Here is a 12,762-nt window from a genome sequence, read left to right as displayed (position 1 = left end):
GACCCCACACACTTGAATTCATTTAAAGTGGCTTTTTGTTGTTGTTTAGTCATTAAATTGTGTCAGACTCTTCGTGACCCCACGGATCAGAGCATGCCAGGCCCTCCTGTCTTCCACTGCCTCCTAGAGTTGGGTCAAATTCATGTTGGTAGCTTCAGTGACAATGTCCAAACATCTCTTCCTCTGTCGTCCCCTTCTCCTTTTGCTTTCACACTTTCCCAGCATTAGGGCCTTTTCCAGAGAGTCTTCTCTTCTCATGAGATGGCCAAACTATTGGAGACTCAGCTTCAGGATCTGTCCGTCCAGTAAGCACTCAGGGTTGATTTCCTTCAAAATGGATAGGTTTGATCTCCTTGCAGTCCAGGAGACCCTCAAGAGCCTCCTCCAGCACCACAATTCAAAAGCATCAGTTCTTCAGCGGTCAGTCCTCTTTATGGTTCAGCTCTCACTTTCATACATCGCTACTGGAAAAACCATAGCTTTGACTATGTGGACCTTTGTTGGCAAAGTGATGTCTCTGCTTGTGCTCCCATACTGCCACTTTATTTATCTTGGGCACCAGCCTGCTCTCTGACTCCTTTATTTTTCTTGTACTATGACTGAATGTTGTTTTGCTTTTGTAAGAAGACAGAGGCTGAGTAGATATTTGCCATCTTCTTTCTGTAAGCCATCAATACTTTTTAAGAACACAGGATCCTTTTTCTGATGCACCATCAGCATTCCAAAGAGAAGAGATCTCCATTCATACCTCTGCTGCCCGACTTGGGCAAAGTGCCATCCTATATACCAAGAGTGGACAAGACTCGGAGTGGAGGTCACATGTGCTTCCGAAGGCAATTTTTGTGGCTGCTGCTGACAGCACCATCCCGATGATAGTGGCACAAAAACAAGGGGAGACCCCTGAGAACTGACCGACCTTTACATGAGGGTAACCTTTTATCAAATTCAACAGTATTTACTTCTTGTATGTTAGTACACATGCATAGAATTGTACTGCATTGTTTGATTAAAGAGAGGATATAGAGTGAGAATATCAGGGCAAATAAGCCCAACTTCCAATGTACGCTGATAAGACATGAGCCTAAAATTAAAAGAATCTTAAGATTATCAGTTAGTTCAATTAAAATGTCAAATAAATGTGTGGCTGCTTGACAAAAAGGCAGTTTTCACATTGATCATATTTAGACATGGCACTAATAATAATATTGCCGGTATTACACCACCCTTGTACAAATCCACCCAGCTTTTCTCCTTCTTACTAGAACCTGGACTCAGTTGCTGAAGCTGAATGATGAGCAACTCAGAACAGATAGAAGGAAGCACCTTTTCACCCAGTCCAGGACCTTTCAAATTCACTGCCACAAAATATAATGGTGTTTTAAAAGATAATCAGACAACTCCAATTGAGGATTTGTAGGCCCATGAAATTAAAAGACACCTGCATCTTGGGAGGAAAGCGATGACAAACCTTGACAGCATCTTAAAAAGCAGAGGCATCACCTTGCCAAATAAGTCCGAATAGTCAAAGCAATGGTTTTTCCAGTAGTGATGTATGAAAGTGAGAGCTGGACCATAAAGAAAGCTGACCGCCGAAGAATTGGTGCCTTTGAATTGTGGTGCTGGAGGAGACTCTTGAGAGTCCCCTGGACTGCAAGGAGAACAAACCTATCAATTCTAAAGGAAATCAACCCTGAGTGCTCACTGGAAGGACAGATCCTGAAGCTGAGGCTCCAGTACTTTGACCATCTCATGAGAAGAGAGGACTCCCTGGAAAAGACTCTGATGTTGGGAAAGTGTGAGGGAAAGAGGAGAAGGGACGACGGAGGATGAGATGGTTGGACAATGTCATCGAAGCAACCAACATGAATTTGAGACAACTCTGGGAGGCAGTGGAAGACAGGAGGGTCTGGTGTGCCTGGTCCATGAAGTCACGAAGAGTGGGACACGACTAAACGACTAAACAACAACGACGAGGGCCCATCTCAATGGCTGCCAGTCAAGATGAAAAATATTATTTCTAGTATGCCTCTGATACTCTTGTAATCAGACTGGTGGACTTCCCATATGCCACTACCCGCATGCTGTGTAACAGAATTATTTGACTAGATAACACGTTTGATCTCATTAAGCAGGGGAACTCTTTGGCTTTAATGGAGGAAGTTAGAGTGAACTGGAAATTCATGTTGAGCATGAACTGTACCATGGAGCTTGGATATCTACCAGTGGCAAGCATGCTAAGCCCCTGCTTTTGAATCCAGGCACAAGCTCAGTGAGCTTTGCTTGCTCTTCTAGTGACAGACTTAATTTGGCACAAAACTCTTGTTAGTAATTCTTTCCCCCACCCACTACAAATCTGGGCAACTTCCTACTACACCAACATGTTTAATCCTATAACAGACATCATCTCAATTTTGTCTGCCTTTTGCAGCAAATTAAATCTGAGGGAGATAAGCAGACATTTCAGCAGGAGGATTCAGAAAACCTGCCACACACACACTCGGAAGTAGAAATGCCCTACTGAAGTAGGACTGCCACCCTGCCTGGTGCGTGAATGGTGAAGACACAAGAACAATGGCCTTATCATGACAAATTTGGCCCTACTGTAGCAGTCTTATATTTGAGAAGATTATTAAGCCGTTATCCATCCCACCATCCACTACACTACATTGGCTCTCTTTCCTTGGACTACTTCTAGGGTTTTACTTGCTGCTGCCCCCACCTCTGCAAATGGACAAACGGCATTCCATCCAACCCATGTATCTAAATCTTCCCAACTGTTTCCTTCTGCTCTTCTTCTTTGGATCACAAGCTGTCACAACTCTTTCTATTCTGTTATAAAACAGAGAAGAGTAGCAGTACTACAAAGACATTCTGATGGACTCTAAAGCAGGATGCAGCTTTGGTAAATGAGAACACTGACTTAAATTAGTGCCAGAAGCTGGCACATATTGCCAGAATTCTACAACAATATAAATGAATAAGCTTTATCTTCCAAAGCTGACAGTTCAATAATAGACATCTCTCTCAAAACGGTAATTGAGATAAAGTATCTTTGTATTCAGTATCAGATAAATAAACATCAGAATACACACATCTCACTCTTAACAGCAATTTATTGGCATATTCATTAGTAAGAAAAGAGGAAGCACAGAAGAATTTTAATCCATTGGTTGGTTCACATATACATGCCTAATGACTACACTAACAAGCATCTACTTGGAGTACTGAATGGGCCATCAGACATGCAACAAAGAAGGCAACTTTTTAGTGCCTTACATTAAGCTGAACTATGGGGACAGTTTACACAGAGAAAGAGAGAGAAGTGCATGAATTTAGCAAGTTTATACTCTAGAACGTGAGCTTGCCTGTTACAAAGATGTAGCTAAATGTGTGGTAGAGGATTTTGAATAACAACATAACATCCCAGGTTTGAAAAATGACTTCTTTATTATCTCTTAATATTTACTTATTTTCCCTAAGCAATAATCAATTGCTTAGGGAAATTAAGTACATTCTTAATTAACAATAATAAAGAAGACTCAATCAATCTCTTTACAGAGATATGTGTTTCAGTACATAGGTGTGCACACATGCACAGAGACAGAAATCAATTTTCATGGTAACATTAGAACTTGATTCAGAAAAAAACATTAGGATAAGGGTATATGGTCCTCAAAACAATACAAATACACGAACAGGTTATACCTTTCTTAATGGTCCAATAAAGATATCACCTGTTCCTTTATTTGTATTAGAACTTAAGACAGACCTTTCAATGAACCAAGGAAATGAGCACAATCTGTTTTCCAGTTTATTTTGTAATGATAAATTCCGCTTCAATTTATGGTAGTCATATTGGATGTATGGGAGGTCTGGGCTTTCCTCCAAGACAATTGCATAAATCACATTGTAGAAGTCTCTAAATGGAGCTTCTGGTCACTTTCTAACTTTTCTTCTACCATAAAATCTTGAATGTAGGATCAGACTGACCTTGACTATGATAATCTATACTGTTGCTTCTCCCACAGGAAGTAAACATGTGTTAACCCCAAGGACCAGTGGTAAGTGGTACAGTATTTACACATAACTTTAAATAAGGTTAGCAGGTACCACACTGACAACTTTGAATACCGGTGCTGTATTTAAACTCTCCTGTGGAAGACAAGAAGGTCTGACGTGCTCTGGTCCATGGGGTCACGAAGAGTCGGACACGACTAAACGACTAAACAACAACATCTAAACTCCTGAACACCTAAACTTCTGAAATGTAAGTCTTCATCCCTTTTGGGGCTTTTGTAGCACCGGTAGAATTGATGTAGTATCTGTCAGGTCTGTACAGCTATCTATCTATAAAAGACTGTATCGTCATTACTCGTTCATGTAGGTATTGTCTTGTGATACTGAGGAATATTTGAAACAACTTCTGTTTATTATTCAACAGTCCTAATGTCTGGATACTAAAGTTTCAGGAATCATTTCCTTATCAAGGTCTTTGGTGAGTGGGCTAATTAACGTGTACATTACACCATTTCTTTGAAGTCATGCTCAGTCAAAATGTAACAGTAATACATTTAACCCTTAACCGCACAGGATAAAATCTACACTAAAATTCAATCAATTGAAAACCTTCATTGGTTAATGTAGCCTTAAGACTCTGAAGTCCCACTTCCAAACAGGTTGTCAAAACAAGGGAAAACCTTCAAGGGATGCTGTGGGAGAAATAAGGAAAGGGTCCTCTTGTGCCCTTGTGCAACTAACAGTGAGAAACTGTTTCAAATTATTCTAAAACGTAGAGAAATGATTATCTTCTCAGAATGTTTAGAGGTGATCTACTGCTACTTGACTACCAACCTGACAGCCAAAAATGACCAATTTTATCTTATATCATCTGTTTGTGTAAAACAAACATTTGTGCAGAATATCTGCAGCCTATTATGGAAGCAAGCATGCCCAAAGCAATATGTTTTAATCACCAATTTTACAGGATACTTTCATAAGCCTGTTATTTTTCAGTAAATACCAATTGGTTAGGAGCTAAGTGACTGTTAATGTTTAACAGATGTAAAAAAATTGAATGAATACAGCTCTGGAGCAGCTGATCGCAAGCTCCAGTTGCATTGCGGTGGATTATCTTTTTAAACATTCTTGAACATTCCACATGATTTAAAGTTTGTGTTTTAATCTTTAGTTTAATTTAACCTATAATAGATAATTTCCTGAGTGTATAAATCAAAGAAGCAATCACTGATACCAATCCACAAACATTAATCTACAAGATTCTAACCTGATAAATTAATATTATGGAGCCAAATAAATGGAAGAAATTCTCTGTGTTACACTTAGGCACATATATCTATTCTGTTGCAAAAAGAGCTTGGATTCTCTGGCTCGCATGTTACCAAACAATTATTTTCAGTCACAGTACTTGGTAACCTTATCTAATCAAAGGGCTGTTGAAAGGATTAAAATAGGTATGGAAAATGTGTGCCTTTCCAGATGTTGTTGGACCCATCATTCACAACTGGATATGTTGGCGATACAGGGAACATCTACTGTCCAACAACACATTCCTCATCCTGGTTAAAAAAATAATGACGTATATATGCTTCCCTGATCTCTTTTGCATAGGAATAGGTAGGTGGTGGTGGTGGTGGTAAAGGAGGAGGCATGATGCTGTTGTTGTAGCAAATGGTCTGCTATTATATGTGCATGCACAGCGAAGGGGTGATAAGAGACCTTGCACACTGAAGAGCATATGGGGTGGTGAGGTGCATTCTTCATAAGTCACCCCACTGCAAGTTCCCATTCGTTAAGATCTGGGCAAAAGAGCACTGCAACAGAATCTCCAACTGACAAACTGTGCAACTCTGTTCTGGAGGAACCTACAAGGATCAACCATCAGACCTTCAGGGAGAGCCCAGTGAATGTGTGCATGCACACAAAGAACTTGACACACAACTCAAGTTGACAAGATCCAAGACTGTGTGTGTTCAGTGTGCAAGCACTTCAACACTAAATGAATCTCTGTTCAACTCTAGCCAAATTGTTTAAGGTATCTGTAACTCTTAGCATGTGTACCCTACAAATATAAAATGTTCCCCGTTTCAGTCCACGGAGCAGGCAGCTGCATTTCATTTGCTGCTGCATGTTATCTGAACTGGAGACATCCACTTCCTACCTTACTGGATTCAAGGACTGCCAAAACTGTCAGGTATATAAGCTATAGTGCAAGGGCTACTACCTGAATCAGGAGAAAGAAACCACCATAAAGGAACAAATAGGGAGAAGAGAACTATCCTCAGGTTCAGTTAGAAGAAGAAGCACACTGAGAAATCAAGGAAAATTAGAAAGTGGCTAACAAACAGGACTTCTTTTTGTGTGTCAGCATCTCTAAAATTCCACAGAACGAGCAAACAGGAAGTTCATCCTCTATGAAGACTATGTGTAAACACTTAATTCCCCTTTACTCCACCCTCAATGTAATTCCCTCCTGTCATTTTTCTCCTGCTCAAGCAACCTACCTATGGCAAACTATGATGAATGGAGTAATAAAAGAGGATACACAGCTGTGTTTATCTGGCACATAGAGTTGTCCAATTGCTGCTGAATACTTCTAAAAACCAAACTGCCTACATTTCCCCCCCTCTCCTACTGCTTTAAATAACTGCACGCTGCAAGTTAATTCTGCCTTACAGAATACAGTAGTAGAGAACACACAGAAGTGGTCTAACACTCCCTTCTTCTGTGGGTACCCTGGGACTGTGCAGATTGCTCAAGGACACAGAAGCTGGCTTTTCTCTCAGGACGCACAGTGGGAAATTGAACTTCCAGCCTGTGGCTCCACAGCCGGATACCTAAATCACTGAGCTATCCAGCCCCTGCTGCTTTAAAAAGCAATGCAAAGCAATGTTGAAGTAGTAAGAGTCACCCAGAAATTGATAACATACCTCCTACAGCAACTGTTTTTAAACACCTTCCCCAAGTATCCAAAATATTGCAAACACATTACCCCTCCATTCCACATAAATTATCTCAAGTGACACTTAGAACTATCTTCTTTGAGATAGCATAGTTTTATTGCACCCATGTTATAGGATCAAGAGAGAGATGAACACCATGCTAAAGGCCACCAAATCAATAGCGCCTAAATCTCAGTCAAAATCCCCCCCCCACACCCCAATCTTTTCCTGGGTTCTCCCTGCTACCTGTCTGCTTGTCCAGTGTCCTCTATACTCTTTTCATGCAAAACTGATTCTTCCAGCTCTTTCTTTGTTTTTGCTGACTCCTGTTTGGTGCAGTTCTTCAACTACTCGTGTAGGCATTTTCTACAGGCTCTTGGAAGGTAGTGTCAACAGTAGGACAAAAGCTGCATGAATAGGATAAACTGAACAAAAAAGGGGTACATGCTTTGAAGATTAGTATTTTGTGTTTTTTTTTAATAAACATTATGCTCCCCAATACCAAGTACCTCACCCCCAGTAGCTCACTGGGCGTCAATGTGCTTATGTCGTAAACCACTTACAGAGTGCCTCACCACCATATAAGTACAGTGGTGCCTCGCTTAACAAGCGTACCATTTAACAACAAATCCGCATAAGGACGCTTTTTTGCGATCGCTAATGTGATCGCACTGCGATGATTCCAATGTGGCCGGATGGGGAATCTTCACTTACTGGTGAGTTTTCACCCCATAGGAACGCATTAAACGGAGTTTAATGCGTTCCTATGGCATTTTACATTCCGTATAGCGATGTATCCGGATAGCAACGTTAATCCTGGAACAGATTAACGTTGCTATGCGGGGCACCACTGTATATGAGTTGAAATAACAACAATGTGCACATCCATGACTAGAGATGGGAACAAACCAAAAAACAAACCAGGATGTTTGTTAAAACCAACAAACTTGAACCGCCCCAAACCATGAACTTTTTAAACAATTTAATGAGCTTCCTGGTTTGTTTCCCTCCCCCCGGCTCCACAGCCTGCCTCCTGCTCCCTTCCCACTGCCCCCATTACTTCCCTATTTGGTCCTGTTGCTTCCTCCTCTTCAGATTCCGCTGCCATCTTGAGACCCACTAGGCCTGGCTTCCCTTCTGGGAGATGAGCCTGCCGTCTCTGTGTAAGCTGCCGCCTATCAGCTTGTAGGCGGGTCCATGGACCGGGACAGCAGGCCTGGCTTCTGGGAGGGAAGCTCGGCCTGTCTTTCAAGATGGCAGAGGAGGCAATAGGTCCAGGTAGGGAAGTGTCATGGGCTGCGGGCTGCAAATGAGCAATCCAGTGCCACGTGGTGCCGGATCAGGGCCGTGTGGCACCAGATTGCCTATTTGCAGTGATGCAGGAGGAGGTGCAGGATCGGGACAGGAGGTGACGGGGGCAGATTACAGGGCTGCAAAAGGGCAATCCAGCACGGTGCAGGGCCAAACTGGGGACCCCGCTGTGTCGGATCACCCATCTGCAGCGATGGAGGAGGAGGCAGGACCAGGTAAGGAGGCAACTGGGGCAGAGGGAAGAGGGCAGGGGCAGGTTATGGGACTGGGGGTTTAGTTTCTCCTTCCCCAGACACAAACTTTTTTTTTAAATGAACTGTTCAGTGGTTCAATTTGTTTAAAAAGTTTGGAACTACCATTTTTGTGGTTCGCACCCATCTCTATCCATGACACTACCCGTCTGAAATGCAATAGATTACTCCCCTCTTTGGTTTCTGTTGCGGCTCTGAATTTCATATATGAGGAACCAAAAAAGTTATAGCCATTTTGGCTTTCCAGTGCAAAACATGGGAAAACTGGTAATCCCTATTTCTAAATCAACTGAGTCAAAATCACCCAAATGGTCCCTGAACCAAACTAGGGGGTGGGGGTTGTATATAACTCTACTTGTAAATAACAATACAAAAACTTTTTAGTTTTGATTTGGGGAAGGTAGCAAGGAAACAACTCTGTCCTTTGCTTTTAAGTGAGTTAAGGTGATTTGAAAACAGATGTCAAGGAAAGAATAAAACAAAGCAATATTTTCCCAGTGCTTTTCCTCCAATTCATAGCAGCAAGTGAGGCTCCAAATCCTCTCCTTACTTATTAGAGGATTTCACCAACTTCTTCACCTTCAGCTTTCAGGAGTCTTGCACTGAGTAATCCACTTTTCTGTGTCTTTAACAAGTGTTCTCTAGCCCAAGGGCTTTACAGCATGCTGGGCTAGACACTATCACACATTCTAATAGGAGTGTGTGATAGTGTTCTTCTTGGACTCAGGAACCACAGAACCCAGGAGACAGCTGCTGATTTCAGACTCTGAATAAACTCCCATTTAAAATGTTGCTTTCTAACGTGAATTCAAGACTGTCTAAATACCAGAAGGCCTTGTTGTAGCATTTAGCATGCTCTGATTGCATTAACACAGAGTGCAGCGGCCTATCTCCTGGTTCACACATACAGTACAAGAAGTGGGTGTGCAGGTTTTGCTAGGCTACAATATAACATTAAGGTACTTTTGTTGTTGTTTAGTCGTTAAGTCGTGTCCGACTCTTCGTGACCCCATGGACCAGAGCATGCCAGGCCTTCCTGTCTTCTACTGCCTCCCGGAGTTTGGCCAAATTCATGTTGGTCAAATTCATTAGGGTACTACAGAACCCAAAGAACAGAATGACAACGTTCGAAGTTCTAACGATACACTGTACAAGAATTAAATTCTGCTTAGACCTGTTCACATGACAGTGGAATGAACTGCTTCAGAAAGTGGTAGACTCTCCTTGGTTAGTCCTTTTTAAATTGGCTTCGATATATCAAGGCTACTTCAGGTATGGATTTCCTGCATCAGCTATCCGTTGAGCCACATGTTTAGTGGTGTTCCTTCCAGCTCTACATCCTATGATTCTATTGTGACAACCCCAGACCTACTGGGATATGCCACAGTTTCACTAAGCTGCCACCAACCATTCCCTGTAAGGAGTCACACAGACCAGGAATGGATTTTTAACAAATAAAAGAACAAGGTTTATTTAAATAACACACAGGGAAAATAAAATGATCAAGTGAATAAGATACAGTAACGTGGCTTAGTCTCAATCATACATACACCAGTTTGGTTCACACAGAACACCTTTAGATAAAGCACAGACCCTGAACCTATCAGTTCTGGCTACCCATACAGACACCTGAACCTATCAGGTTGGTACTGACTGACACACAGTAGTACCCTGTCTGACACACAGACTCCCACTCCAGCTTCTTCTCTCAGCTCTCCTTCAGCTCTCCTTCTCCTTCACACAAACTCCACATATATATACAGTACAGCCCCTCCTCCTGATGTCCCGCCTTCCACTCCCCATAGGATGGAACTTTCCCTCCAACCCATGACAGACAGGTAACATCAGTGCTGTATGTAACATCTATAACATACAGTTACTTTATTTGTAGATAACAGAGAGGCTACAGAAGGTGTCAATCCAGACTCTGGCTCGGCATGCTACAAACAAATCCATACAGCCTTAGCTTGAAAGAGGGAAAAAAACCTCACACTACTGACATTTCCAAATTTTTTGTCACACACTGTTTCACATTTGCTCTAGAGGTGTTTGTATTTTCATTCTGAGTACGTGTGTTTATTTTTACATCCCACAGCCTGTAAGTAACATAGAACAGCTTCCTACAGCATGCAAATCCAAAGCTGCGTGAAAGCTGGAGAACAGACCTACTCACCATTTCTTTGATTTCAACCTGGGGGCCGGGTTTCGTGGAATAAGGAACAAAGCTCTCATGGGATGCATGTCACAAAGGGCTGAACAATCATAAAAGAAGCATCAGATGTAACATGAAACTTGATAGAAAACACAGGATATCCTATCAAAGACATTCAATTCTACACTAAGACCACATGGCATTCTATTTATAGGCATGTGTGATACAGGACGTTTACATTGTTCATTAACATGCTTTTAATTCATGTTCTGCTCTCAAAGACAGAAAATATACCACAGTGAGGGATTTCTGCTAAAAAATGCTTGTTGCATTAGCTTATAGTACCATTGGTTTATCTCTATTTCACATCTTGGGGCCATTCTCATATTGTATGAGACTGCACCATTAGCACATGGCATTCTTGGGCAGTTAGTGGGTCCACAGAGGTCTCATATAAGGCCCACACAAGTGCTAGCATCCAGAGCCCCGTGCACAATGGCTAGTTTTGTGGGCCAATCAGCATCACACAGTTTAATATCCATGGGGCCCTAACTATCTGAAGGACGGTATCACCCCATATGAGCTTTCTTGGCATTTAAAATCATCAGAGAAGGTCCTCTTATCAGTACTACAGCTTATGTGGGCAGGGGAGAGAGCCTTCTATGTGACAAGCTCCCAGACTGTGAAATGCTCTCCTTCGGGAGATCAGGCTCCCTTTTATCCTTTCTCCCAACCGCTGACTGAGTCTCCTGTTCCAGGATGAACATCACAGAGAGAGAAAAAACTGCTCCACAAGTTTGTTAGACAACATAGTTAAAGTTATAATAATTATTTTTTTAAAAAGTCTATCTCATTTATTCAAAATAGCAAACAAGTTCTGCAACCAGATCCAAATACACAGAAAAGTCCTCTGTGACCACTTCTAATGGTCATATCCTAGAGGATGCCAGTACACCCAACTGAAGTACTGTTTACAAATTTGGCACCCCAAGGAATGGATGGCATATTCTGATTTATTCAACAAAAAGTAAAGGGACACTTTTCAACTGCAAGCTAAACTTGTTTCTGGCCCCTGGTGAAAAAGAAGTCAGACTATGCATGTTAATCCAGCCTTCTTGTGTGTTCTGCTTTCTGTCATGCATGGTAGAGTACTGGAATGTTGTGGATGTTGGCTTAAAATAAGACAGAGGCAATGTTTCTTCTTATTTTCAACTTGTTAGCTAATTATTTCATATATTCTGCATCTATAACATTTCACCATGTTGCTTGGAGATAATTTGTCTACAGTTTCTCATACATAACTGGACTCAGTACAAGTGCATAATGAATTTTAACAATCTGAAGTATGATAAAGCATGAAATTATGATTGTACTCACGGGGAGCTCCTTCTGCCATCTCGATGGCTGTTATCCCTAAAGACCACAAATCACTCTGCAAGAAACAACAACCAACAAAGTTGTTAAAAATGTGCAATATTAGTTGACCCCCTTAAAAAACTGGGAACCATACGGGGAAATGGGGACTACCATCGAAAAAGGTCTTGGCCATTTCAGTGCTAAAAGTTTGATCTGTATTATCTGAATCAGTCTCTGATCTCCCAGGCTCAAAAGATTCAGATCTTTCAGACACCAGCTTTTATATTATTTCCATTCTTGAAGATATAGAGTTGGTTTCTTTTCCCATGAGGGGAGGGGAACAATTTGCAAATAAGAACGCAGAAGCTATGTAATCCTACATGATCCTTTTCCAATAAAAAGGAATAACTCTTTGAAAAGTAAAAAAAAAAATCCAAACAAGCTGGCAGTTAATCTTTCTTCAAAAGCAAGAGGCAATTGTCTACTAGTCCCATATGCTGTGCCCCCCTCCTTCCAATATTCTCAGATCCTTATTCTCTCGAGCTTGGTAGCACAATTTTTCTAAGAGGCAAAAAGACTTTCATTAAAATAGAATCATAGAATAATGGAGTTGAAGGGGGCTATAAGGCCATTAAGTCCAACCCCCTGCTCAATGCAGGAATCCAAATACAAGTATATTTGAGAGCTGGCTGCACAATTTTCTCTTGAAGGTCTCCAATGTAGGAACCCTTAC

At 41.5% G+C, this 12,762-nt stretch overlaps 1 protein-coding gene across 11 annotated transcripts in view; it reads right to left on the bottom strand.

Moving 5' to 3' along the window:
• TNIK (TRAF2 and NCK interacting kinase) overlaps nt 1-12,762 on the bottom strand; it is a 327,386-nt gene that overhangs the window by 122,169 nt on the left and 192,455 nt on the right. For all 11 annotated transcript variants that reach the window (XM_020793810.3, XM_072996188.2, XM_078389655.1 and 8 more), the window contains exons 8-9: nt 12,051-12,105; nt 10,695-10,773 (exon numbers count right to left, since the gene is read on the bottom strand). In XM_020793810.3, the coding sequence (XP_020649469.2) occupies nt 10,695-10,773; nt 12,051-12,105 (134 nt within the window). The remainder of the gene's footprint in view (nt 1-10,694; nt 10,774-12,050; nt 12,106-12,762) is intronic.

The sequence above is a fragment of the Pogona vitticeps genome, chromosome 3 (genome assembly GCF_051106095.1).
Source record: "Pogona vitticeps strain Pit_001003342236 chromosome 3, PviZW2.1, whole genome shotgun sequence".
Classification (NCBI taxonomy): domain Eukaryota; kingdom Metazoa; phylum Chordata; class Lepidosauria; order Squamata; family Agamidae; genus Pogona; species Pogona vitticeps.
The sequence above is the reverse complement of the archived record's forward strand: the minus strand, read 5'-3'. Positions and strand labels throughout refer to the sequence as shown.